This window comes from Thamnophis elegans, chromosome 15 (assembly GCF_009769535.1).
Source record: "Thamnophis elegans isolate rThaEle1 chromosome 15, rThaEle1.pri, whole genome shotgun sequence".
NCBI lineage: Eukaryota > Metazoa > Chordata > Lepidosauria > Squamata > Colubridae > Thamnophis > Thamnophis elegans.
In genome coordinates, this window is record NC_045555.1 from 33,010,520 (window position 1) to 33,037,581 (window position 27,062).

Consider the following 27,062-nt stretch of genomic DNA (forward strand, 5'->3'; position numbering starts at 1 on the left):
GGTCAGCCTGCAGCCACGAGGCCCTTGAGAAGGGCAGGCAGGGAACTGGGTTTTGCCCAGGTTAAGAAACGTCCCCTCTCCCCAAGCCCACCCTGAGGAGGAAATTGGGGGGGGGGGGACAAAGTGGGGCTGTGTCCCCGGCTGCCCTGACGGATCGCCTGGTTTCCTTCCAGCGTTGCTCTACAGTGCCTTTGGCGTCATCGTGGAGAAAACACGGGGGGCCGAAGATGACCTCAACACAGTTGCAGCCGGCACCATGACGGGGATGCTGTATAAGAGCACAGGTAGGGTGGAAGGGGGGAGGACGGCAGCGAAGCCACTCTGGCCACAATTGGGCCCCATGGTTCTGTTGCTAGGCAAGGCAGGGGTTAACTGAGTTTTGCCCCAGGTTACGATTCTTAAGCAAAGCGCTGCTGTTATTCAATTAGTCACATGGTTGTTAAGTGAATTCCTATGGACTTTGCTTGTTGCAAAAGGGGATCACGTGACAACCCCCACCCCATCCCCAAGAGGCTGCAGTGGTCATAAGTTGCCGAGCACCTGAATTTTGATCCCATGATCCTGGGGATGCTACAAAGGTAAACGTGAAAAGCGGTCATAAGTCACTTTTTTCAGTGCCGTTGTAACTTTGAACGGTCACTAAATGAACTGTTGTAAGTCAAGGATAAGTCAATAGCTAGACAAGAAGCATTGACCGCACAAGGCACTGTTCTTAATTCTTCATCTGGCTCTCCATAAGGGAGTCTTGACGGGTGGCTAAACTCCACCTGACCTTTGACCCTGCTGACTGCCCGGTGAAGGTTTCCCAGAAAGCCCCTCCCAGCTGAGGGAAACTCTTGGCTTGACAGCCTTGGCCGCTCCGAAGGCTGTGGGGGAAAAGTTTTGTTTGCCTGAACTTCTCCCTAGTGCGGCTTTTACAGCCCCCTCTTCCATTCAGCCTTAGTCAGGCATTATTGGATGCAATAAAGCTATTTGTTCTATTTGCTTAAAGATAAAGTGAACTTTAAATCTTAAAAGGCAGCTTTGTTTTATTTGTCCTCAGAGTGACGCCCGATATCGGCCACCCTTTCTTGCATTAACGATGTCCATTAGATAAAAAAATCGGCCTCTTGTCTGCAAAGTGCCATTTAATATGTTGTTCGAAACAAAGTGTCATAGACATTAAATATCAAGATAATATGCAGGTAGTCGTCAACGTACAGCCACACGAGCCCAAAATTTATGTTGCTAAGTGAGACTTGTGTTAAGTGAGTTTTGCCCCACTTTACAACTTTTCTTGCCACAATTGTTAAGAGAAGCATTGCAGTGGTTAGTTTAGTAACCTGGTTGTTAAATGAATCCGCCCTTCCCATTGACTTTGCTCGTCAGACGGTCACAAAAGAGGCTCACGAGATACCAGGACACCGTAACTATCATAAATATGAGTCAGTTTCCAAGCATCTGCATTTGATCACATGACCATGGACGTCCCGCAGCAGTCATAAATATGAAAAAGGTAACTTTGAACAGTCACTAAATGTGAACTGTTTAAATCAAGGACTACTTGACCAGTAAAGTCCAGTGAAGCCCTGTTTTCTCTTCAAGCCTTGCCTGATGAACAGGGACTCTTGGATTTCCTCTGCTTTGAGGGCTCTTTAACACAAGGCAGAGCATCCCCCCCCTCACATGGAAGACCTCCTTCATGTCCTGAAGAAGCTGACCTTACTCTCTTTTTTTGGAGGGAAGGGGGACTTCTTTCCAGTGGGAGTCAGCTGTCTGACTCCATGTCTCTGACAGTGTTACACATTACTGGGCCGTCTGGGGCTCTGCCAGTCTCTGTCCCAGAGACGGCTGATGCAGTTGTGTGGCACTGGGCTTCATTGCGAGTGCTGAGCGAAACAGACCCGGTCAGCAGAGGTTTGGCAGCAAACACTTGTTTCTTCCGTGCAAGCCTGTGACTTATAACGGGAAGGCGCTAATGTCTGTTAAGATACTTTGAGTTTGTGATGTTTTTTGGAAACATTACAAATTTTGGCAAATGTTCAGTCATTGTGTGTTTTAAATTTTATAGCTAGGCTACTACAGACATTGCCTTGTTCAGCTTAGCAGAACTTCGTTCAAGGGCACACTTGAAACAAGAGGCAATGGAGGGACCACGGGTGGAGTAGCAGAAGACAATGCAGAATGCTTAAATTTTTGTAACGGGATCAAACAACCTAGAGCGTGGTATACATGGCACACTTCCACATTTAACAGTCAGTCTGGAATAACGGATTCCCCCATTCCCCAACGAGTGGGTTAACTCAAGGTTGTTCTGTATTCACCTTGCTTCTTGTTTAGAAGTTTGAGTCAGCAACAGTTTCAGAATCTGAGCCTTTGTATACTGTGGGACTTGCACTCTGAATATCACAAGACTGTTTAGCACCCAAGTGTTTGGATGTACCCCCAATGGTTCCCGAAGGACTCTTTGGCCCCAGACCCATCCCCTGGAGTCTAGATCCCAGGGATAACACCATGGCCAAGACAGCACCATTTCCCTGCCTCTCCCAATTTCTTTTACTGGGGGAAGCAGAATGCCAGTCCCCCCTCCCCAATCAGCTGGACTGCCCATTGCACACTTTCCCTTTGGGGAGGAAACTGCTTCCGATTGCATAGGGTAAGGAGACACCTGTGCAAATGGAGTCATGCAGCTTCTCCATAGCTGGAGGCCCACAGAAAGTGAACAGCTTCTGCGCATTTCAACAGTTGAGTCAGAGGTCACTATATCATCACTTCTTTATAACATCTGCATAACTGGGCGTGGCTTGTCAATCCACTTATCTCTGGTGGGCCCCTGCTCTTCCCAAGAGATAGGAAAGTTAATATTCACCACACACGGAGAAAGATTAGACTGCTGGTCCTGCAGGGTACAAACAGACTCTGCAGCATGACTGGCTGGGGAATTCTGGGAGTTGAAGTCCACAAGTCTTTGGAGACAAAACACACACACACACATACACACACACAAACAGAGCTGCTCTGCGGTTTTGAAATCTTCTGATCTGAGTAGCAGCTGCAGCAAGACAACCTATTATGCTTGTATCGACCAGGACTCGTGCATTCTCACGGAGACAACCAACCCAACAGTTGCCATCCAGTCGTGGTGTTGCTTTTTTTCTTAACTGCTATCTGTGTACAAGACAACAGTGGCATATATCGCTTGCAGACGCAGGGGGCTGTGTTCCGGAGAGACCTTACTAGCAGGGAAGAAAAATCCAGATATAGTTGTCAGGATAAACCCTTTTTAAAATAAAAAATAAAAAAGCTGGCGTAGGCATTTGCGAGAGGTGATGACAAACACTCGCTTTGTGAGGCTGGTGGTGGTGGAGAGTCTACTGCTATCTCATCCAAGCAGGAGGCTGATTGCAGGGGTGGAGGAGAACCGCAGAATCCTATCGCTTGGTAGACAGAAGGGGAAGAAGGGTTAGAAAGTCAAGTCTGGGAATTCCCCGCCCATTGGCTCAGTTTTGCCTTTTCATGTGTTTCAGGGCAAACTCAAGGTGCCCGAATTCGAGGGCCAGCAGGGAGGCTGCTGATGTGTGCTCCATTCTTTTTAGGTTTCAGGATATTGAGGAACGGGGGAAATCTTTCATACTGTATGAGGGGCTGCTCTTTTCTAGCCTTAATTGCTGGCAGTCTGGTCGCTTCAACATTGCTGCTCATTTTTTCTGGCAAGCACTTTTATTGTGCCCTCCCTTTAGATCCTAAGTGCCCCCACAGGGCAAATTCTTAAATTATGTTTGATGTGAAAACAGTTGTGTTTCCCACCTCTTCTTGCTTCAACCTGACTTTGATATATCGTATTGCACGTCCTTTGCTCTGGTTGCATATTTTACTTTATTATTATTTTAATTTATTTGCTGCCTGTCTCGTGCTTGCCTTGCTTGGGGGAAGAAAGTTCACTGCTCAACGCTGGCTGCTGACATGTCTGTATTTACTGTTGCTTCATATCCTCACAGGTGGATTGCGTGGGATAGCCAGAGGTGGCATTGCAGGACTCATGCTCACAGGTCTCTACGCGCTCTATAACAACTGGGAGCACATGAGGGGCTCCATGCAGCAGCAGTCCCTCTGAGCGCAGGACAGAGCCTCCACTCATGCAGTGCAATCAGACCTGACCCCCTTCACCATTGCAGTACCTAGCGGACACCCAGCCACCCCCATACTCAAGACCACCAGTTCTCACGGCTATGGCCTGGTTCTTGAGCAGCAGCTGGTGAAAAGGGCCATGTTATCTGCCAAGAGGAAGATCTCGTCTTCATAAGCATGTTCACTTTCGCTCAGTTTGTACATCGAGACCATTGCTTGATTTGACTGTAATAAATGTGTGTGCTGAAAAACTGACTTCTGCGTGTCACACGGATGTTTCTAAAAGCTCCTACCCATAGCCCGGCCTCAGCAGAGCACCGGGAGCCAGCATTCAAGGTAGGTAGGAAATACTTTGGCGCAAGGGAGACGAACATTGCGCTCACAGTGCATACACAAAACCAGCAGGTGTGTCAAGGGCACCACTTTCCTTTTACTGACATGCTTGTCACCCCATAGTGTTCTTTAACACAGTTTTCTGGATGCTGAGCTGAAAACCTGATCTGGTAATTTTCGACAATCCTTAATAGACATAAAGGTTGGAGTGCATGTTTTAAGAAAGTTTGGGAAACAATTGCTTTAAGTCTGTTTCTAGAGTGTATATAGACCAAGGTTTGATGGCTTCTTTTAAGTAAAGTTCTTTCAAAATGGATTGGAAATGCCTGGCTCTTCCTTCACCCCCTCCTCCTGTTTACATTGTAGATTTCTCTTCTCTTGCCACTCTCAGCCACTTAAAACAGTTCAAAAGAGCTCTGCTATGTTGTTGAACACCACCCTTTACTAATAAGCTTTTGTAGAAAAGCAGCGGGAGCCACATCTCACATACCGTACTCCTCTTTTTGTAAGGTTATGGCGCCCAACACCATAAACCTTGTCACGGCCACAAATGGCTCGTGGTGATTGGGGGCGTTCAGCAGGGTCCATACCCGGATGGTTGCAGATCACCCTGGGAAATGGAGAACACCATGGGATGCAACCACAGTAAACTATTCCCAGATATGCCCATATATTCACCAAGACACTCCAAGTCCGGCTCTTTCTGTTCCAGAACACATTCCCTGTTCTGTAAGGAAAAACAGCTTTTGAAGAGCCAAACAAAACATTGAATAAAATTTTGCAGTTCTCCCATCAACAGCAGATAAATGGTATAAAAAGGTCCAGAATTACATCCCAAACATTTTGATGCTTATCTAATATCTTACCTCTGTGAAGCCTAAGAGAATCTGATCCACTCTGATGTGAGAGTGTATGAGAGCAGGGCTTAGGCCAGTGATGGGCAACCTTTTTGGCGTGGTGTGTCAAAAATCGGCAAAAAATCGAGCATAACTCGCGTTGTGTGTCACTTCGACAAAAACATAATTTTGCGCAATTTATAGTTTAAACTACAAAAATATATAATTGCAATATAATTGTATTTAATAAACCAAAAACAAATTATTTAACATAGCTGCTTAGTAACTTCTTTGTTCATCAGTTGATTTCGTATGTTGCCCTTGATATTATTATCAGTATCACTTACCAACGGTCCTGCTTAGCAACCAAAATGTTGGCTCAGAAACTCTGGCATTGAAGCGTGCAAGTCTTAAAGCTGTCAAGTTACAAGAACCTTGCACCCCTAACCCTTTAGGAAAAAAACCCCAGGGGTCTTCAAACCTGACAGCTTTAAGCCTTGTGGACTTCAACTCTTCAACTAAAAGAGAGACTGATAAATATTAAAAAAAATAAAACCAAAAAGCAGCTACTGCAGTGGCTTAGAATTTTACTCAATTACTGTTGAGCCCATGGAAAGTTCTGCAGCCCCAGGAGCAAAGGAAGGGGGACGGAGAGAGAGAGATTGGCTGTTTGGGGTGCTTGAAACCACCTGGCCCTCCCCAAAGGAAACCCTCATTTGCAGGATGAGCCTCGACTGGCTCTGCCCAGCGGGGTTACCCCAAGCGCCATTGGGCAGCGACGGATGCTTATCCTTTTTCCTTCGGCTGCTTCAGCTGGGACTTCAGACACCCCAAGGGAGGGACTTTATCGGGCCTCCCCCTCCCCACCCTTTGAATGAAGGTGTGATAGGGCTCCTCCATCCCTGCTCTTTAACCCAGCCAGAATTACAGGAGGGCTGCCCCCGTTCTGCTTTCCGGGGTGGATCTTAGCCGAGGGACACCAAGACCCCAGAATGGGTGGGGGGTGGGGGAAGAGCTTCTTGACGGAGGCCACGATCGACTTTTGGAAGTTGTGTTTTCGTAAAATAAGATTAACCTTTGGATGTGTTTGTTCCGCTCGGCCAGCGGCGTTTTCTCCCACTTAATCCCGGCGGATCCTGATATCTGAGCTGGAAAACTGCAACCCCCCGGAAATGATGACGCCCCGCTGAGTAGCTGGGACTTGCAGAAAAAGGCTGCAGAGAGAGAAGCGTTCGATCCGTAATCCGTCTGTGGGGGGCGCTGGGGACAGGCCGGGCCCCTTCTTCCCACCTCTATCCCCCCCCACTCTTGAGGGACAAGCCCTTTCCCCTGTCCCAACGGTGGAATTTGAGGCTACCTCTGCTTTCCCTCTCCCTCCCTCAGTTGTGCGGCAGCGGCAGCTCTCAGCCTGGGCGGCAGCGTCACGCAGGCTGTGGAAGGAGGAGGAGGAGGAGGGAACCAACCAAAGAGAGGCTTTTACCGAGTCTGCGCCCCACAGCCAGGACCGTCCTGGCGCCTCAAGCCGCGTTTCTTCCTGCAAAGCCCTTCTGGCGTCAAGCGGAACTCTCGGGATGCCCGAAGGGCTTTGCAGGAAGAAACGCGGCTTGAGGCGCAAGGACGATCCTGGCTGTGGGGCGCAGACCCGGTAAAAGCCTCTCTTTGGTTGGTTCCCTCCTCCTCCTCCTCCTCCTTTCACAGCCTGCGTGACGCTGCCGCCCAGGCTGAGAGCTGCCGCTGAAACAAGTTTGGGGAGCATGTGCGTCACCCGAAATGGCTACGCGTGTCAGCACTGACACGCGTGTCATAGGTTCGCCATCACTGGCTTAGGCATTTCATAGATTTCAGACATTAAGCCACAAATGAGGCAAGGCCTGCGGGTCCCAGGATGATACACAGCCGGAACTGCTTCGGTCACCAGGACCAGGGATTTGCTCTCCCAAGCTTCTTTAGGGAACCTGCAATATGTGCTTTGGACTGTTCTGTGAGTTGTGTGTGAGCAAATAGGAAGGCACCACATAAACACAACTCGTGGAATAGCCCAAAGCACTATATTCCAGTAGAGAGGCGTTCCTCAAAGATGCGCTCCAAGATTAGTCCAAAAGCTTGGAAAAGGACATCTGTGGTTCCAGTGGCCAACCCAGATTCTACCTTCAATTGATCAATCCCATCCACAGAGCTACGAAAAGAATAACTTCACGCAAATGTACTTTTTATTCACAATGGTTTAATGGCATACTTCATTAGCATCACAAACATTGGATTAATGTAAAAGACAGCGGGGGTTTGATTGCATTACATATCAGTCAGGCCTTCCACAGACCCCTCAGAAACCTGACCAGATACGTTGTTAAGCACTGAAAGGCAAACGAGTCAAACGAGTGAATTTTAACAGATTTTTGAGAATGCAGTAGTTAATTCTTATGACAGCTGGAAGGCCTATTATGCTTGTAAAATTTCTAGCAATTAAAAGTACCTGTAAGCCAAGAGCACTTCAAAAAATGAATTTTTCATTTTTTTAAAAAAATTAAAATTTTAGCATCACAACTTATCAAAGTTGCCCCCAAAAATTGTGGAAGCAGGTAAGTGGTATTCAAATTTCAGCATAAAGTTTCTAAGGCTACTGTCAACCTATTGGGACTATAATTCATAGCGTGAGAGAAATAAACATTAATTTTTGTTCTGTGATACGATGGATTCAGCTTGTACTTAGTACTGGGCTTTAAAACCACACACATTTCATCCACTCTGTGCTCAATTTTGCCTGCTCTCCTTCCCATACCAGTCACGTTAATCAGGATATTGCTAAATTGCCAGGTGCCCATGCCAATCTGTAGGGCATGCTGTTGTCTTTCAGCGGAGAGGAGTACGTATAAATTATACAGAACACACAATTCGGAAGTGTTTTAATGACTTCGTAAGAGCTGTACCTCGTGAACATGTTCTGTAAATATATTTAGAATTAGGAGTGGAAAGAAGGGCCAATGGTGTGTTCTCTGAACAAAATTCTGCCTCTCCCACCCCAGCTAAGGGTCATCCTGTCAGAATTTGTTTCAAAATACTGGCTTTTAGATTTAACGGCTTTTGTGAGACGAGTTGCAATGCGTCCCGGATCAAGAGAACCCAACAAGGGCACTTCTGTTTGAGGACTCAAAGGTCCATTTTCTGCAGCTCAACACCAGCTACATATACAGCTTTTAAAGTGACATTTGAAATCTGGAAAAGACAGATGGTCAAAAAACACAGGAGAAGCGACAGGCTGCAGTCGCTCATTCCAGGGTTATGTGCGATGATCAGCAGGAAATCAAAGCAATCGTTTGGATCACACTGCAGGGTGGTTGTTTTTTACTTTTTTCACATCTAGGAAACAAACCCAGAATGGTGGTGTTAAAACAAAAACAATGTTAATCAGGGTCAACCAGTAAGAATATTTCAAAACCGCAAAGGCATTGCTGATGTTCAGGAGGAGATTTGATCAATCGTGCTTAGCCCTGCCTGCCCCATTCTTTATAGGGGAGCTTTGTGCAACCTGAATGCTTAGCCAGGAAGATGGGGCATCTGGGCAGCCTATCTGTTGAGAACCCGTAGCCTTTTGTGGGGAATCAGCTCTTTTAGCGTTGCGAACTGATGCTTGTACCTCCCCTGAATGAACTGTCAAAAGCCACATTAGGTGTATGTTGATGTAAAACTCCTATTTTTAGACACACACCCTCACTAAAAAATCTGCAAAAATTAATTTTCACTCCATTAAATGACACACCTAACCCACATGACCTTCCATTGGAATCAGCTGCTGGTTTCCAGTTAAGAATCAACACATTTTCTCGAAACACAGAAAGAAGCATGCTGGTTGGATTAGCATCTTGTGAGAAAGCTAGACTCTAACATTTCGATGTTAAAAATAAGCCGGGGTGTTGCTTTCAACATCTCTGCGTCTTTCCATCACAGACAGAAAGGAAAAGAACTGGACTCTGAACAAGCTAAAATTAAGCAGAAAGCTTAGTTCTAACCTAGCATAGTGAATGGATATCTAACCAACCCTCATGTTCTCAAAAAGCGGATTTGGCTTGAATGGGGTCTTGTGGGAGAAGTTAGTTAAGCCAAAAAGCGAGAACGCAACTGGGTGGACTTTGTTTGACGGAGAGGCTTTTACCTGCAAAGGTGTCTGATAGAGCCATTTCTCTCTCTCTCCACTCAACTTCATACAGGCAAAGAGGTCGCAAACAGCAGGAAGGTCGCTGTCCTGTAAGGAACAAGAATTGGCTTCTGTGAGATCAGAAAACTTACCGGTCTTCGTCTCGTATTTCCAAATAAAACAGGCCAGGAGAGCACCAAAGTTAACTGCCTCTCCAGTGAAGGCTATTCTGACTTGGCAGCTTCCAATTCCCAGAATTCCTGTTAGCAAAGCTGGCTGGGGAATTCTGGGAGTTGAAGTCCACGTCTTAAAGGCGCCCCATGTTTTGAGGAGCTCCCTGAGTTATATTAAAACATGCCACAGAGCGCTTTCGGCGGGTTAAAGGAACTGGTTCTTCCTTACGTGTGCTTTCTTCCGGAGCAGCCATTTATCTTCCACGAGAGGCTGGCTGGAGAAATCTGCATTTTTTGAGGGCAGGATCCAGCTGTTTATGTTGAAAGGGAGGTGGAAGGGCGCAAGTAGTTCCAGGAGGGAACCTTTATGGCTCACTCCAGCTTCCTCTCGGATCGCCTTCTCTTCGCCGGTCTTCTCTTTGACCTCTTGCTTAGCTAGCCAAGAGGATAATGAGGTCTCCTGCAATTCTCTCAGAGATTCTGCCACCTCCCGGACAGCGTCCTGTTTTATGGCAGAACTGGCCGAATCCCCCTCTGCTTGTCGAGAAGGATGGAGCCAGATGTTCAGCACAGGCAGATGTGCCTTGAGTTCGGAGACCTCCGCTAGTGGCATCCCGTTTTTATCCTTGCCTTCTTTCCTGAGAAGCCATTTGCACAAGGCTTCCTTTTCACAGTTCTCGTCACACGCGCACTCGGAAAAGCTGGAACACGGCTCATTGGCTCTGCATAGGTCCTCGACTCTGAAAGCGGGCTGCTGCAGAAGCCAGCTGTCGGTGTTCGGTGGCTTCCTCGCATCCAGGTGCTCGTTAAGGCATTTCAGATTGCCGAGATTTTCTATCTCTACCCCAGTGGCTTGACCGCCGCAACAATGATTGCAAGAATCATTTTTAGGGAGCCAATCGTTCGGGTTATATTCCTCCCGGAAAGACTTAAAAACCCATTTCCACTTCTCATCGGAGGCATTCTCGTTTTGGGGTTCAGAAGGCACGAGGAGCCATTCAGAAAGATCGGTGTCATCTTGCTCAAAGAGCTCCAACTCATTAATCTTCTCAATGGACAAGGTGGAAGCAATGGTAGAAGTCGAGCTCTTCCGTCGGCGAAGCTCCGTTCTCTCAGGAAAGTCTCGTGGTTGGTTCTGCAAAAGCCAGTTCTCCAGATTTCTCAGGTCTCCCCACGCTTTCTCCAAGTAACACACTTCCGAAGGCTTGGAATCCTAAGGAGAAGACGACACCACAAGCATTTAGATCCATCAAGGTAGCATGCAGTATTGCAGGCTAACTCTGTCCACAGCCTAGAGTTTGAGCTGGATTGGCTCAGCCTTCCACCCTTTCGAGGTCGGTAAAATGAAGACCCAGACTGTGTGTGTTGTGTGTGTGCGTAATAAGCAAATAATGTTTCTACATTGTAAACCGCTTAAGAGGGGTGTAATAATTCTAAGCACTATTGCTATTTCTTGGGAAAACAGCAGCAAGATTAAGATTACAAATCTCATTTCACTCTCAATGTTCCAAGAACAACAACTTTGGATCCACCAGTTCCACTTCTTTTGGGAGACAGACAGATTGATTTGTTGCCCATCATACCATGAAACCTTACTCTCCTTAACAACAGGAAGAAACCCCCAATATTCAGAGTCGTTATGTCAGCATTTCTTGGAAAATAAACCATTTGGCTATGTATTTGGGTCCATCTTTTCCAACATGACCAGAATCCCTCCTTCTCTATAAATGGAGACAGTAGATGGCAATACCTGATTGGCCTCCTCAGCAGGTGTTTTCAAGAGCCAGTCCTCCTGCTTGTAGCTAGGAGCATAAGGGATACAGCACGCACCATCGGATTTGGTTCCAAGAAGCCAGTCAGAGAGAGGGCAACCCAGCGTTCCACGGAAAGGCTTTGACTAGTAATCAAGAACAAACTGAAGGTCGGTTTAATCCCAGACAAAACCCACCCTGGGAATATCCACTCTCTTCCCTCAAGGATAGATAAAAGTTTCTGGAAGCCTCGTTGAGGAGAATGTTCGGGTGTTTGTGCCACTGAAAATTTCTGGATTTTAGAATAATTCTTTCTTTAGACTTGAATTCTGAACAACCACCAGCCTATTTGTGCATTTTAAGGACTTAAAATTATGTTCCTACAGATCAATTGTATGTTCTCTTGTGGAGATAAATTAATCTCTCTTCCCGGAACACTACATTTTTTTTAATGTATTGATTTATATCCCACAAATAACTTAAGGCAGCAAACATATCTATCACACCTTCCTTCTCCTATTTTCACTCATAACAACAACTCTGGGAGGTGGGTTGGGCTGAGAGAGAGAGTGATTAGCCCAAGTCAACCAGCTGACTTTCATAGCGAAGGCAGGATTTAGATCATCTCCCTAGAGGCTTGGTGGTCCAGTGGTTGGAATGTTGTATTGCAGGCTAATTCTGTCAACTGCCAGCAGTTCAATCCTGACCAGCTCAAGATTGTATGAAGTGGTGTATAAGTCTAAGTGCTATTGCTAAGTGCTATTTCTAGCCTTATCCACCAGACCAGACCAAATTGGCATTCCTAGCAAACTACCCGGAGGAGAGCCTTCTCGGTGGCTGCTCCGACCCTCTGGAACGAACTCCCCGTGGAGATTCGGACCCTCACCACCCTCCAGTCCTTCCGCGCCGCTTTAAAGATCTGGCTGTCCCGGCTGGCCTGGGGTTAAGATTCTAACCCCACTCGAATTGTGTGACTGTTGTGTTTTTTTTAATATGTTGTATTGTTTTTATGTTGGAAATTGTTTGTCCTCCCCCCCCCCTTTTTTTTTGAACTGTGAGCCGCCCTGAGTCCCCCCAGGGAAAAGGGCGGCATACAAATAAAGGGAAATGAAATGAAATGAAACTGCAAGAGAAGACAAAGTTTGAAAACTCTGCTGCCGCCTCCCTCTAATTTCAGTTCCTCTAAACAAATCTGCAATTCACCTTTTCGAAACTAGCTGTCACAGGACAGTTCTGCACAGAGATCCAAGGGGCAGAATCGTCTTTATCGGAAGTTTGCTATTAAAGAAAAAAAAAACCAGAGATGATAAGCCATTTTTTCAAACAAACAGAAATTTAACTGCTCACACATGTTCAGAAATAACAGATTGAGTCACTTATCTTTTGGAATTTGAAAAAGTCTGGAAGGAATATGGTAGCTATTTCAAGACAAGTGTTCTGAAAGAGATGGAATAAACTCCAGTCTCCATATAAGCCTTCGTGTTTGTTCAGGAACCTGGGTTTTCATTAGTTAGTCCTCGACTTAGGACCCATAATTGAGCCCAAAGTTTCTCTTGCTAAAGGATATAGTTGTTAAGTGAGTTTTGTCCCATTTTATGATCTTTCCTGCCAGTTAAGTGAATCACTGCAATTGTTAAGTAACTAACATGGTTGTTAAGTGAATCAATTTCCCCTCTGACTTTGCTTGTCAGAAGGTTGTAAAGGGGGATCACTTGATTCATTTCAAGTGAAATGAATCTTGATCATGTGACCGTGGGGGTACTGCAATGGTCATAAGTAGAAGAAAATGGTACGAAATTATTTTTTTTCAGGGTCTTTTGTAACTTCAGTTACTAAATGAATTGTCCTGTCAAGGACTACCTGTGTAGGTTTCCAAGTTGCACCCATTAGAACAGGCCTTTTCAACCCCTGGTCCATGGACCACTGGTGATACTTCAGCACCTGGCATGTGGCACCTGTACCACGGGTTGCAAAGCCCTGTCCTAGACAAGGGTTGAACAGGGAGGATGAGCCCGTGGGAGAGTCAGTGAAGCTGTGGGGTCGCCAACTCTCCAGTGCAAAGTTTAATGTCCGAGAAAAAGGCACAAGCTTCCCATTAAAAGTGTGGTAAGTACTTAAAAAAGTTATCACTTTTTTCTTTCTTTTTAGTCATTAGGTTTTTGACACTTTGCTAAGCTACTGGTGGTATTGGAATACTGCCATGTCCTAAAAGTGGCCCAATCTGTGAGAAGGTTGAAAATCCCTGCATGAGGACACAGCTCCTTTTGCTCACCATTGTTCTAATGGAGCCGAACGAAGTGATTGCCTGGCGAAGAAATGCTACGTCAGCCTCAAAGTTCAGGATGGAAGTTTCTTCTGGCTGGAGAGTCAAACTGCCAAGACTTAGGGGAGAAGGCAAAAGAATTCAGAAAGAAACAAAGGCGGTAAGCCATTTCCTAAACAAAAAAAATCAAGCAATTTTTATGCAGAAAATTGAATCTTCAAATCCCCCGTTTCCACCCACAGAGGTGGCAATATCTCCAAAATTAACACTCCGGTTCATTTTGCACGATAGAACCAGAAAGGTTGATGTCACAGTCCACAATGATGTGGAAAATGACCAAGATAAATAAACAAACAATCATTCAAAGTCTCTTGGAGGGCTCACCTCTCAAAACACACTGAAATCTGATTTGTGAGATCACCGCTTTGAGGCTGTTCCAGCTGGCGGATGAGGCTGCTGAATTGTCCCAACAACTGGAAATTAAACAAAAATACATGACCTCACTAGGAACAGGATGAGCCAGCATCACCTAAGGTTGAGATACGAAGCTGCAGCCTTGTGCCACAAACAAACAGCACAAGGCCAAGGCAAAGTTCCCATCATTCTGGACTCAGGAAGAGGATCCGAAGGCCCATCAGCTCTTACCCAACAGAGCTGCTGTGCTTGTTGCTGCAAAGCCTCTTCCTTCAGCTGCTGAATGAGGTCAACCTGTTCCAACAGCCAAACTTCGCGGCTTCGTAGGCATTCCAGGTGGCGACTGATGCAGCTGTGAACCTGAGCTTTTACCTTTAAAGAGAGAAGAAGCCACCTCTATCATTCTCCTCCCAAAGATGCTTTTCCAAAAGGCAACTGGACCTTCTTGGAACTGAACTGAAGAAGCTTCATGGATGAGAATGTTTTTAAAGAAAAGAAAAGAAAAACCCCAAGGTACTCCAGTTGCCTTTTGTAAAAAAAGAAAAAGGAAAAAAAAGCACCTTTGGGACAAGAATTGGATGATTGAGAATCTCCCATAAAACATCTCTATAATCCTATTATTCCCATTCAGATCTCTCGTCCCTCCTGTTCCTATCCCCACATTTTGCAATTCAGGCAGGGTTGAATTGCCATCCAATGGAAGGAGGAGATCCTCCGGGATCCTGGATTCCTTCCAGCAACCAAGTTCCAAGGTGGCTCTTGCACTGAAAAGATGATCCAATGGCTTGGAAGGGATGGGGACTTAAGCAAGACATTTAAGGAATTCAGACCCCCCTCCCCCACCCTGCCAAGAGCTAATCATTGTTCACCATGAACCTTAGTTCTTAAAGGTGCTGAGATTGAGAAATTGAGCTCTGAGGATGTATCACATTTGTTCCTTATACAAGAATTTACCAACAAGAGCAGGTATACTTTAATTGTACCTAAAATGAAAGACATACCATCTTGATGACCAGTTAGATGGCACCAACTAAATGATCTTACTTAGGGAAAACCTAAGAGGGTCAAACCTGGTTAGCATTTTGGTGGGACCACACTAGTAAATCCCAGATTTACGGGATGGAATCCTAATCTGCAACCCCCAAGAAAACTACCTGGAGCTGCATAAAACCTGAAGCTTAAAAGAAAATCTTCGCCAAGCCAGGCCCTTTTAAGCAAAGATTTAACCCCTTATTAGAACCACAAAGCAGTGCCTCTTTCGAAGCCCATCCCAAATACCTCTTTCCAGTTATCTTTGACTTGCTGTTCGGCTTTGACAATTTCAGCAAATGCAACTTCCAGGTCTTTTTTGGCCCGCAGACACTTGTCCAAGCATTCCATGTTGCCAAGGCTTCCATTTCTCTCTTGGAAGGGGATCATCCTAGACAATTCTGGAACAGGGAGAAAAAGAACCCAGTTCAGAATCTGTGGTTTGTCCTAAAAATTGTCCTAGGCCAGTGCTGGAAATGAGACTATCACAATGATAGGCTCTCAACTCTGGTGGCCCAATGGTTAGAGTGCAGTACGGCAGGCTGACTCTGCCGACTGCCAGGTGTTCGATCCTGACCAGCTCAAGGTTGACTCAGCCTTCCATGGTTGGTAATCTGAGGGCCCAGATTGTTGTGGGCAAGAGGCTGACTCTGTAAAAAGAGGGCTGTAAAACACTGTGAAATAGTATATGTCTAAGTGCTCTCACTATTTCAATTTTCAGAGCTGATTTGCCAATTTGGGACCCTCAAAATCGACACACGTCTTCATTGGTGATTTTCTCCCAATTGTTTTTTTAAAGTCAACTGGCAAATACCTCCAGCATTGCTAATTCAGGGTACCCAAGACTGAAATTTATTTGTTACGTTTATTTCTTTGTTAAACGTATTTGCCCCACCTACGTCGCCGTGGGGCTGCTCTAGGCGGCTGACAACAATAACGACGGAGAAATGAAAAGAAGGGTCAATATAACAGTAGCAAAGTATTGGGACAATAGAATAAACAACTAAAAAGACAGCAAGGAGAATATAGCAATTTGAGAATAAATAAACATTGAATGTTATGATCCCTGATTTCCAAAGCAGCTCGTCGGGGTTGGGATGAAAAAAGTCCCTTTGCTTGGTAGCCCCACCAGTGACATCTCAATCGCCAGCTGTGGACTCCCACTTCTAGCCTACAAAAGCGCTGCATGGTGTGGGGCAGTGTTCTAACAACTTTGTGGCATCTCTCCCAACTCTTACGCCGATACAGTCTGCAACACCCAGCTCATGTTTTAAGCTCATCTAGCAACATGCTTCAGTTACCTGCAAACTTTGCACTGACAGACAGAGACAGACAGATACACGCGCACACACACACATACACAAACATGCACACACACGGTGGATCTTAATTTACATTGCAAGCATTTTTTGGCTTGTTTATTCACGTTCTGACTCTGTTTTCCTACAGGTGTTGAATTAACGTTTCCTACAGTAGCTTTTGGATTGAAGCCCACCGTTCTGAAACATCTAATTCATCTAACTGTGCAATTTTAGGTAGCTGAGATGAGAGGAGAAAGTTTGAAAGTTTCCCCTCTCCCTAATTTAAGGTGTTCCTCATACAAAATAAGCATTTAGAACAAGATCCTATCTGTTTTCTGACTATACAAAAGTTTTCAGTAGTTAAACTGCTGCTTCTGGACTATAGTTCGTACAAAGCATAGTAAATGAGAACACCACCACCCCTCCCAATGAACTAGGGAATAGATCCAGATATGCCAATCCTGGTCTAAAACTAAATCATATTCTGCAACCCTAACAAAGCTAAACTTCAAGGCTAAGTAAAACAACCCAGATCATAATTTATTTAACTGAAAATTAATTTATAATCGAAGTACCAAGTTCAAATCAATAAAATCCAGGAAAGTAGAAATAAAACCTCTACAACTTTAGTGTAAAAGAGCAAAGCACACAGCAACAAAATAAAACAAACAGAAACAATAGAAGGATATCAAAATAAACACTTATTCCCAGAAAGCTGGATAAAAAACTGATCAGCTGATCAGCTTTAAGAAGTGCTGATCAGTTTTAAGAAGTGCCATGAAGGCCTCTCTGGAAAGAGCAAGATTAATATCCTCTGGGCTATATAACTTTGAAATTGAATTAAATTGATTAATTCAAACCCCACTCCCTTCTAACACTGACAATGTTACCTAGTTTGGTATCGAAATGTCTACAAGAAAGAGAGAACAAAGGACGCCTCAAAATAATGTAAGTTTTTAATTTCTCCTTCAATGGCGTTTATTCAGTGCGGAATTTAGGCACCGGTTTGACTCTGATGCTCTCAGTGATCGATTCATGATTATACAAGATATTTTGCTGACTTTTTCCCAATATATGGGAAAATCTTCTTACATGTTTTGTAAGTCAGACTCTGCCGTGTGCAGAAGCCTTGCAAAACCCCCATCCTATGAACCCATTTGTTCCCTTAAAAAATCTTCCAAATTAAAGGAGGTTGTGGTCTGATCAGTCGGGAGAAAACAGACAGCTAGCAAAGCAGCAAATTCTACAACCTCAATTTCTGTTAGCCAACTTCCAGAGTTGGGAATTATTCCTGCTTTATTCTTTGCTGCAAAGGCTGCCAGGTAATATTACCCCCTTCTTTCTTCCTCCCCCCCCCACCCCCCCCCCCATTCCTGCATACCTCAATTTCTGTTCCAGAGGAGAGAAAGTTCCAGCTGACGGAGAGCTGTCGGCCGCCTTCTGCAGCACACCAGATCACTATCAGCAGCCCAGCCTGCTTTAAAACCTGCTTGCCAGGGCACATTTCAGACCCGGCCCTGCTTTGGCCTCGCCTCCCAAAACCCACGTGGCCACACCGCCACAGCTGGAGCACAGCCTTGCACGTCCGCCTTGCACGGCTGTGGAGGAGGAGGGAAAAAGATTGAAAACTGCCCAGCAACTCCTCAGAAAGGAAGAGCAGCAAAGAAGCAATTCAGGAAGGAAAGAGATGCAAATTGGAATTATTGCAAAACGGCTAGAAATGTCTATTTTGTAAAAGAAGCTATTATTTCTGCATCCGTGTGGTGTTAAGACCACTTTAGTAGCATGGCTGTATAATTGTTGTTGTTATGATCGTGATGATGACAATGATTTAATCTTCAATTCAATTCACAGTCTGGGACTGGTAAAAACTTAACTGTTCAAGCCCTAGCCAAGGAGCTAAAAGAGCTCAAGATAACGTCTGAGTATATTGGCAGTTCTGAGTAAGGTGGTTTTTTTCCCCCCAAAGTCAGGATATTCAGGTCTGATAAGTTCAAAACTTCCCTGTACCTGGGCAGCCCTGCAGGTATCACTCAAAGGGCTCCTGTATGGTACAACCCTTGATTTCTTCCTCCACAGTTGCTCAACTTCAATTTGCTAATCTTGATATTTTGTTCTTTTTCCTAGTTGTTTCTCTCCAATTTGTGCATCCCCTGGTATTGCAATAATCAATGAACCAGACTTTTTTCCTCTCCCCAATAATGACACCAGGCGTATCCAGAGATCCCACTGGATCTTGACCTGTTGTTGTTATCCTCTTTCTTACTCCATCCCTCTTATTGTATGATTACTACAGGTAGTCATCGACTTACAGCAGTTTGTTTAGTGACAGTTCAAAGTTACAGCGACACTGAAAAAAGTGATTTATGACTTATCAACTTATCAGCTGAAGTGATTCAACTTAACAACTACGACAGGAAAGGCCATATGCTGGGACAAAACTCGCTTAACAAATGTCTCACTTAACAACCGAAATTTTGGGCTCATAATCATGTGTTATGATTGCCATTATTCTGTTGCTTTGCATGTACATAAAGAGCTTCTGCACGGGAGACAATCCCACTTGGGCAAAGGAAGACTTCCCTTCCCTTCCCACAAGCAGTTCAGGACCATCTCAGGCAGGGTTAAAATGAGGATGGCTTTTCCAAGCAGGTCAAGCACCAGGGACCACCACCTCCATACACACACACCCCACACAGACCTTGCGCCTGGGAGAAAACCCGCCCCCAATCCTTTCAGGCCCAAGTGAACCGTATGCCTTGCCCCGTCCCAATTGAGCCACTCCTTTCGGCCAAGACCGCAGGAGCGAGGCCTTCTGGTACAGTCTCCAAACAGATGATACCAGCTGCAGCAGCATTTCCACCGCCTACCTAGCCCTCAAAGGAGTTCAATTTCAACTTGCAAAATTCAGAATCCAACATAGCCGTTTCAAGTGTTCTAAGGAAACAGGGGCAAGGGGGTCTACCTGAATTTTGTGTCAACTCAAAAATAATTCTCATTATACCTCTGCTGTGCCCCATCTTCAGGACCAGGAATATACGCGGTTCTTCTTTTTTCACTTTTTTTATTCTAGAAACCTAGCGAAATAAATGTGGAGGTCTTATCCAAGTACACCCCAATGAATTGCATTTCAGAGTGGAGACCTCCATGGATCAATCAATCAGAACAGAGCTGTAGAGGCCTTTGAGGTCTTCTAAGCCAACTCCCTGATCAAGCAGGAGACACTATATCTTTTCAGACAGGTGGCTGTCCAGGCTCTTCTTGAAAGCCTCCAGTGATGGAGCACCCACAACTTCTGGAGGAAACTTCTGTTCCACTGGTTAATTGTCTTCACTGTTAGGAAGTTTCTCCTTAATTCCAGGTTTCTTCCCTCCTTGATTAGTTTCCATCTGTTGTTTCTTGTCCTGCCTTCAGGTGCTTTGACCCACTTTGTGGCAGGCTGAAAGTTTATTGAGCTGTTGAGATCCAGACCGGAGCCTGGATCTCAACAGCCCAAATGTCTCTCGCTACTGCACAGGACAACTTTCTGTATTTAATACAACAGGAGGAAAACATCCCCCTCTCCCTCAAGATCAAAAACTGGGAAGTTGGACAAGGAGATTTTGAACACATACAGGTGAAGGTAGAATAACTTCCACTTGCTGTCTTCTGTTCCTCAGAACAGCCCTTTAGTTAATCAGATTCACAATGGGTTATTTGTGAAAAGAAGAATTGAACCAAGAAAAGTCTTGTGTCCTACAAAGGCGCAGGATTCAACAAAATATTCTATCCCCTTAAATATTTTGGGGCTATAAGTTACAAGCCGTTTACAGTCCAATTTATTTTTCATCTGGGCCTTTGCCCAGGGAATCCAACACTTCCTTATGATTGTCATCTATCACTTTTTATTGGTTTTATTGTAATTAAACTGTGAACCACCCAGAATCATGCAGCATACATGTTTAATGTATTATTGTTCTTTTCCATAACAATATGCAGTCACGGGTGCTACTTCAGGGTGGATTTGATTTAAATCAAGCCTAGTAAACTAGTAAAAAAGTTTGATTTAAATTAACTTGATTGAAATCATTATTTTTAAAGAGCGACTGTCACTTGAGAGACCGCCTGCTGCCAATTAACTCCCAAAGACCCGTTAGATCTCACAGAGTTGGCCTCCTCCAGGTTCCGTCCACCAGCCAATGCCATCTGGCTACTACCCGGGGGAGGGCCTTCTCTGTGGCAGCTCCAGCCCTTTGGAATGAACTCCCCGCGGAGATCCGGACCCTCACCTCTCTCCAGGCCTTCCGGAAAGCCGTCAAAACCTGGCTGTGCCAGCAGGCCTGGGGTTGATGAGTTCCCCTCCCCTCTTGACTGGTATGGCTGTGTGATTTTCGTGTATTTTAATTATGTGTACTGTTGTTTATGTTCCCTTCCCCCCCCCCCCCGAGTTGTTCGCCGCCCTGAGTCCCTCCTGGAGAAGGGCAGCATATAAATAAACCCAATACAATACAATACAATCTCTGTCCCACAGCAGCTCCTCCTCTGACCCGCTGTTGACTCACTGATCATCCCATTCACTTTAATAGGACGGCTGATGATGCGGCAGGGACACAACAAGATGAGGGACATGGCAGGCAGCAGCTGAGTGGATGTCCACTAACAGGAACGGCCAGGATCGCTCTGAAATGACAGGCGCTCTTTAATATTATATTTATAAGCTGTTTAGAAAGTTTCACTTTCATTTTTATTGCTTGTCCTTCCTCCTCACACTTAGAGCCTGGTGATACAGATGCATTTCTCTTCCAACAATCATACAGTTTGTGGTGTACATAGATTTGCAAAACAGTGGGATAAAGGATAAACTTTATGATTTATCTCATGGTTACTGTGAAATTGTATGAATGCATCAATGCAGTGCATGTTATCTCAGCTTGCAGAGCTTGGATTCATTGAATAGGTTTATCAAAAATGTAAATATTGCAGAATATATAGCCTCATGCTACATAACTAAGCTCCATTTCATGCTCAATAAACTAAATTATTAATATATCTTAAATAGAAAACTATCTTTTGATAGATTGTTTATTCCAAAAGCTGTTTATTAAAATAAATTTGATAAAAATCAAAAAAATCCAATTTAAAATTTAAAAATCCAATTTTAAAAAATCATCAATTTTTATCCACTCTGATTCTGTTATTATTATTGAATCATCTGCAATTAGATTCACAACTTAAGACTGGCAAAAACTTAATAATTAAAGTCCTAAGAACTTAAGAATTCTTAAGATAGAATCTAAGGATATAGGAGGTTCCAAGCAAGACCTTTTTTTTTTTTTGTAAAATTGGTGTAATGAGGTCCAATAAATTCAAACTTTTCAATTATTAAGGGAGCCCTTTAGTTATTGCTCCAAGGATCCAGCTGGTATAAAACCAGATTTCTTTTTCTTTTATTTTCTTCATAAGAACAAGATTGATCTGCAAATTCAGTATTTGTATTTTTTTAAAAAAATGTTTAGATTAAATTAGTTAATCAATTTAAACATTAAGAAAATTGCAAATATTTTTTTAAATTACAAAATACTGGGATTTTCATATCAAACATGGAACATTTATGGAATTATTGTATTATTCTTTTTTATTCATTAAAGATGAAACTCAGTCAACTGAACATTTAAAAATGTGCCATAAATACCACTGACTAGTGCCAATGGTTGTTACAGGTTGCTGCCAGCATCCTAGGTAACAACCCAGTATCTTTTTAAAATATATGATTTTTTTTTTTGCAGTATTTTTGCGGCGTAGTTTTTTGCAGTTCTGCTGGTGTTATTGCAGGAAGCTGCAATTTCTTGATGTGTTTTGTAAAATTCCTGGACATGCTATCAAGTGCCCCGATGACAATGGGTATCACTGTTACATGTTTTATCCATAACCGTGTAGTTTCGATGGCCAGGTCGCAATATTTTGTGATTTTTTCCACTTCATTTTCTTCGAATCTGTTATGTTCCAAATGACGATCCGTCTGTATTTGAAAGTCTCCACCATCTCATTTTTGGAACCTTTTCCACTTTATGTTCCCATGACTTTTCGGATACAGGTAGGGTGTTTTTTTTTCATAATGACCAGTGGACTAATTTAGCAATTCAGTAGTATCTAGCTTTGTACTCAGTTTGCGAGATTCTGCTGCACTCACATATTAAATGTGAAACAGTTTAGACTTTGTTGTTGCAAAGTCAGCAGTTAGGATTGTCAGTGGATTTTTGTATGTTCGCTTTCATGGCATTAATATGTAGTGCTTGTTCTTGAGCAGCCAGTATTAAATCTCCCATTTCTTTCTTGGTGGTTCCCATCTTAAGCCATGTCCATGTAAGGCTGTCATCACATTTTTCTTCAATGTTTTTCAAGTGCTGTCCATGCAAAGCTTTGGTTTTCCATCTATTTAATCTGTTATCCAGCTGTTTTTCCTTATATTCTGCCTTTGTTTTTGTTGTTTTTATATTGATGATGATGATGATGATGATTTGCTGAGGCCATCTCCCAAACTTCCCAAGCCTAGCAGGATTGTTGTGAAGATGCTGGCCTGGCAATTTTCCTTACTTCCTCCAGATGTTCATAGGGCTCATTCTGGATTTTTGTTTGGTCTGCAGAGGCCAGGCTAGGCACCACCTCAAAACCACAAGCCGCTGCAATTCACCCCCTGTGCTTCATTGCACAGGGGGATGATTTTCATCTTTTGCTTAATCCAAAAACAGAAAGGCACAAAGGGATTAATGCTTGTTCCATATTCACTTGGTAAACAGTTATGTGCCTTGTGAAATGCTGTGGTTGGCTGAAATGGCCTGTCTTAAATCCATCCACTTAAGGAAAACTCATTCATTCATTAAGTGGTGTATCTATTCACAAGCAGCAATCCAAGGGAGGAGGAGCAGGGGAAGGGGGCATATTTGCTGCTTCTATTTTTCAGCAGGAAAATCTTGTTCGCAGCTGCTTTCTGGAAAATGGTATGTATTAACTTTAGAAATTTCTAATTTCTTCCACTTCCACTAAATTTCATCTCAGTCAGAGATTTATACCTATGCAAATAAGAGGCCTGCTACCTTTTCAACACTACTAGACACTTAAGATAGTCCTCAACTTACAACAGTTCATTTAGTGACCATTCAAAGTTACAACGGCACTGGAAAAAATGACTCACAGCTATTTTTCACACTTATGACTGTTCCAGCATCCCCATGGTCATGTGATCAAAATTCAGACACTTGGCAACTGACTCATATTTATGTCGGTTGCAGTGTCCTGGGGTCATGTGATCCCCTTTTGCAACCTTCTGACAAGCAAAGTTAATGGGGAAGCCAGGTTCACTTAACAACTGTGTCACTAACTGAACAACTGCCATGATTCACTTAACAAATGTGGCAAGAAAGGTAAAAAAACACTGAACAACCATCTCGCTTGGCAACAGAAATGTTGCCCTCAATTGTGGTCGTAAGTTGAAGATTATCATGTGTGTTTGTGTGTGTGTGTGTGTGTGTGTGTGTGTGTGTGTATAAATGCCCTTGGCATTTATATATCACCCTTGACACATAGGTAAACATAAAACACTTTTTGTAATCTGCATAAGTGTAAAATTGATTGTTCCCAAGAGTCATTTAATATATAATTGATGCGTGTCAATTATATTTGGAATTTGACCACACTGAATGAGGATGATGTCAGCTGACTAATAAAAAGTGCAATCAAATACCCTGTAAGAAACGCTTGTAGTTGTCATGCAGAGAGCAAAATGGCTTTATTTGGGGAAAAAAATCCTCAAACTATTTTAACACCAGTAAATTTCCAGCTTCTTAAATCTCATATCTGACACCTGAAAAGTCAGAGAAGGGAACAAAAATATTTTTTTTAAAGGCCTCTCTGCACACTTTCCCCCCCCACAAGAACTGTTTTGTGGCTTATAATAGCCTACAGAAGAGGAACTTCAGCTTTTGCAAGACTGCATTTTTGCTGCTGAAAATCCACCATATTAAAATAAAGTTTCAAAAAAAGCACCACTTTTATTTCGGCAGCACTTTTCTGGTTAATCAGTGTGTTACGTCTGAGAACCTGACATACTGATGCAGTTACACCCTTTTTCATCAAAGCACAAAATTGCTTTAAAAGAAAGAACTGGCAATCATACAAAATTGCACCATTACGTTTGCAATTTAGCAAACCTAAATTTTCATTACATTATTGTAAATTTAAACACTTATTCCTGTGCAACTTTTCATATTCAGCTCCATTATCCTACCTCATTGATTACGGAGAGATATAAAACTGGTTAATCCGATTAGCACTGTGGCTAATTAGGAATGGGCCTTGAATCTGGAAGCATAGCAAGCACAATTTAATATTTTGAAAGCTTGCCTGTGGTACAGGGACTCACGCAATCACTTTTTGCTTGAAGGGAAAAAGGAGAGGGGAATGAGATTGGTTTTCCAATGTTTTTCAAACCTTCTTGCAATCTAGGTCTTGCAATCTAGGTCTGTCAGGAAACAGATTTTCGGGAATCCAGGATCCTAGCTTGCCTACTGTTCTTTTGAGGTTTAATGTGACTATTTGTATTCCCTAAGGAGAAATGTGCAAATTGAGTGCTCCACTAACAAAACAGTAAAAGGAACAGAATTTCCATACTAATGAAAAGTGAAAAGTGTGTGTGTCTGTGTGTGTGTTTGTGTGTGTGTGTGTGTGTGTGTGTGTAAATGCCCTTGGCATTTATATATCACCCTTGGCACATAGGTAAACATAACAAAACAGTAAAAGGAGCAGAATTTCCATACTAATGAAAAGTGAAATCTTAATTACTGGGAAAACAATTAAGGAGGAGGGAACATTAGCAGGAAACCAAGCCAAGATGGAAAATGGGAGTCATAACAACATCATGCATAATCCTCTTTGTGGCTCTTCAACTTTAAAAATAAGAAGAAGAAACAGCAACCTTCAAAACAAATAAAGTCTAGAAAGCACCTTGACCACATAAACACACAATTATGTTCTTACAGGACCATCAAGTGGCTGACTTTATGACTCTTAAGCCTCTATTCAGAGGCCAAAGTCAAAACAGACTCATTCTATTTTGACCCCTTTTAATCCTGCATACAAGGGAGAAAAATATCAAGTGAATAAATAAAAAATGTAACTAAAGCCTCCAGAATTACCCATAAAACTGAAGGTTATTCTCCAAAACAAGTCTCTGTAAACATTTCACATCAATTATGTGTTGAATTATACTGTTTGCCCTTGCAGTCCAAAAGAAGGCTGAAGTTTTTCAGTCATGTCTATTATTTATTATCAAAATAAATTCAAACAGAGAAACATACATGTCGCCTTCTTCTTCTAGCTCTAAGAGGCATAGTTGTTATTCTACCTTAATCTTTAAGGTCTTCTAGTCCAACTCCCTGATCAAGCAGGAGACCCTGGACCATATAAGCCCCAGTTTGTGAAAAAACAAGAGAATAAAATCTGTTCACAAAATGATTCTTTCCTTTCTTGAAATGGATATGAATCAATGCAAAGCTTCCAAGCACTTTAGGCCTAAGAGAACTTCACAGTCTTTGGTGAAAGAGGCCAGGGACTGATGGAGAAAACCCAGGTCCAAAAGATAACCCAAGTTAGCTTCCGGACTTGCATGCCAGAAAAAGACAAGGCAGAGTTGCTGCATCTTGATCCCTCACCCCACCCCCAAACGCCCATTTTAGCATCTTCTTTTTCCACTTTCTTTATTGGCATGGATGCAACCCCAACCTGGGATAACCCCAGAAAGAGCATAGCGTGTTAATGGAGGCAGCACACACAAAAAAAATCAAATACATGCATAAAGAAAACGCCCTTTTCCCACCCAGAACTGCCTGCATTTATGTCTACATCCGAACTAGACTGTGCTGTTTCTCCGTCTTATAGAGGATAGGCGGGTATAGGAATAATTTTGTATTTATTCATTCTGTCAAGGCCATGGAGCGTCTGTTGGAGGTGGGGGCCCTTTGAGAGCTTCATGCAACGAAGTTTCATTTTAATCTATGCCGATTAATGCACATTTAGAGTGACAATAAAGTGATTCTATTCTATTTTCTATTCTGTTCTGCATTATATTTTTCTGTATTTTCGATTCTGTTCTATATTCTATACTCATTCTACTCTGCTCCCGTGGAAAGGAGGAATTGCAACCTGGACGGACGGACACGTGGGGGCCACCCGAGTTCTACCCCAACCCGCCTTTTCAGATCCTTTTCTGGGATTTAATTGAACGTCTCCCCAAAGGAGGGGTCTGCGAAGGCGCAGGGGTCCGTCCCGCACTTCACACACCCACACACACCGGGGCCTTTCCAGAGAAAAGGGGAAGAGGGGGGAGATCCAATTTGCGGCGGTGACACGTGTCGGCCCTTCCACGTGCAGTTACGTATAACGGGGACATGCGTGTCCCGGACTTAGCGGGAGGGGAAGCGGGGCCGAGGCCGGGGGCCTGGAACACGCAAGTCGGCCGGGTTCCACTCACCCGTCGGGCGGCGATCAGAGTGGCGACCTTCCGAGGCTCCAGGAAAGGGGAAGAGGCCTCCCCGCTCCAGCCTCGCGAGAATTCCCGACGGAGGCTGCGCGGTAGTCTCGCGAGGCTTCCGGGAGACATGCGCAGTGGCGCCCGGCAAAGCCGAGCAAGGAGTTGGGCGGAAGCCGTCTCTCCGCTTAGCAGAAACGGGAGTTGCGGGTGGGGGGAGGG

At 43.9% G+C, this 27,062-nt stretch overlaps 2 protein-coding genes across 4 annotated transcripts in view; one reads left to right on the top strand and one right to left on the bottom strand.

Moving 5' to 3' along the window:
* The window catches only part of TIMM23B (translocase of inner mitochondrial membrane 23 homolog B), a 28,345-nt gene extending 23,982 nt beyond the window's left edge, over positions 1-4,363 (top strand). Inside the window, exons 6-7 of the mRNA XM_032231765.1 lie at positions 174-284; positions 3,978-4,363. Of these exons, the coding sequence (XP_032087656.1) occupies positions 174-284; positions 3,978-4,093 (227 nt within the window). The 3' untranslated portion in view covers positions 4,094-4,363. The remainder of the gene's footprint in view (positions 1-173; positions 285-3,977) is intronic.
* Positions 4,364-7,480: 3,117 nt separating this feature from the next.
* Positions 7,481-26,923, bottom strand: NCOA4 (nuclear receptor coactivator 4). Of its 3 annotated transcripts, XM_032231746.1 has the most exons (11): positions 26,844-26,908; positions 20,881-20,998; positions 15,288-15,439; positions 14,241-14,381; positions 13,980-14,068; positions 13,605-13,713; positions 12,536-12,610; positions 11,332-11,478; positions 9,811-10,794; positions 9,427-9,516; positions 7,481-8,633 (listed from the first exon to the last, which is right to left on the bottom strand). In XM_032231746.1, the coding sequence occupies exons 2-11, from the start codon at positions 20,945-20,947 to the stop codon at positions 8,628-8,630; spliced, it is 1,860 nt and encodes a 619-aa protein (XP_032087637.1). In that variant the 5' UTR covers positions 20,948-20,998; positions 26,844-26,908; the 3' UTR covers positions 7,481-8,627. The 3 variants fall into 3 exon arrangements, with proteins under 3 accessions (XP_032087637.1, XP_032087638.1, XP_032087639.1); XM_032231747.1 differs by lacking the exon at positions 20,881-20,998 and having other exon boundaries at positions 26,844-26,923; XM_032231748.1 differs by lacking the exons at positions 20,881-20,998; positions 26,844-26,908 and adding an exon at positions 17,721-17,828.
* Between the last annotated feature and the right edge of the window lie 139 nt (positions 26,924-27,062).

What these genes read in the sequence shown, in the direction of transcription:
- NCOA4 (XM_032231746.1), bottom strand. Translation starts at nt 20,947, where the DNA reads ATGTCCCTCATCTTGTTGTGTCCCTGCCGCATCATCAGCCGTCCTATT. An exon ending in TCGGCTCCATTAGAACAATG is followed by an intron (nt 12,611 to 13,604) that starts GTGAGCAAAAGG and finishes TTTCTTTAATAG; the next exon opens with CAAACTTCCGATAAAGACGA. An exon ending in TGCTCCGGAAGAAAGCACAC is followed by an intron (nt 9,517 to 9,810) that starts GTAAGGAAGAAC and finishes TGTTCCTTACAG; the next exon opens with GACAGCGACCTTCCTGCTGT.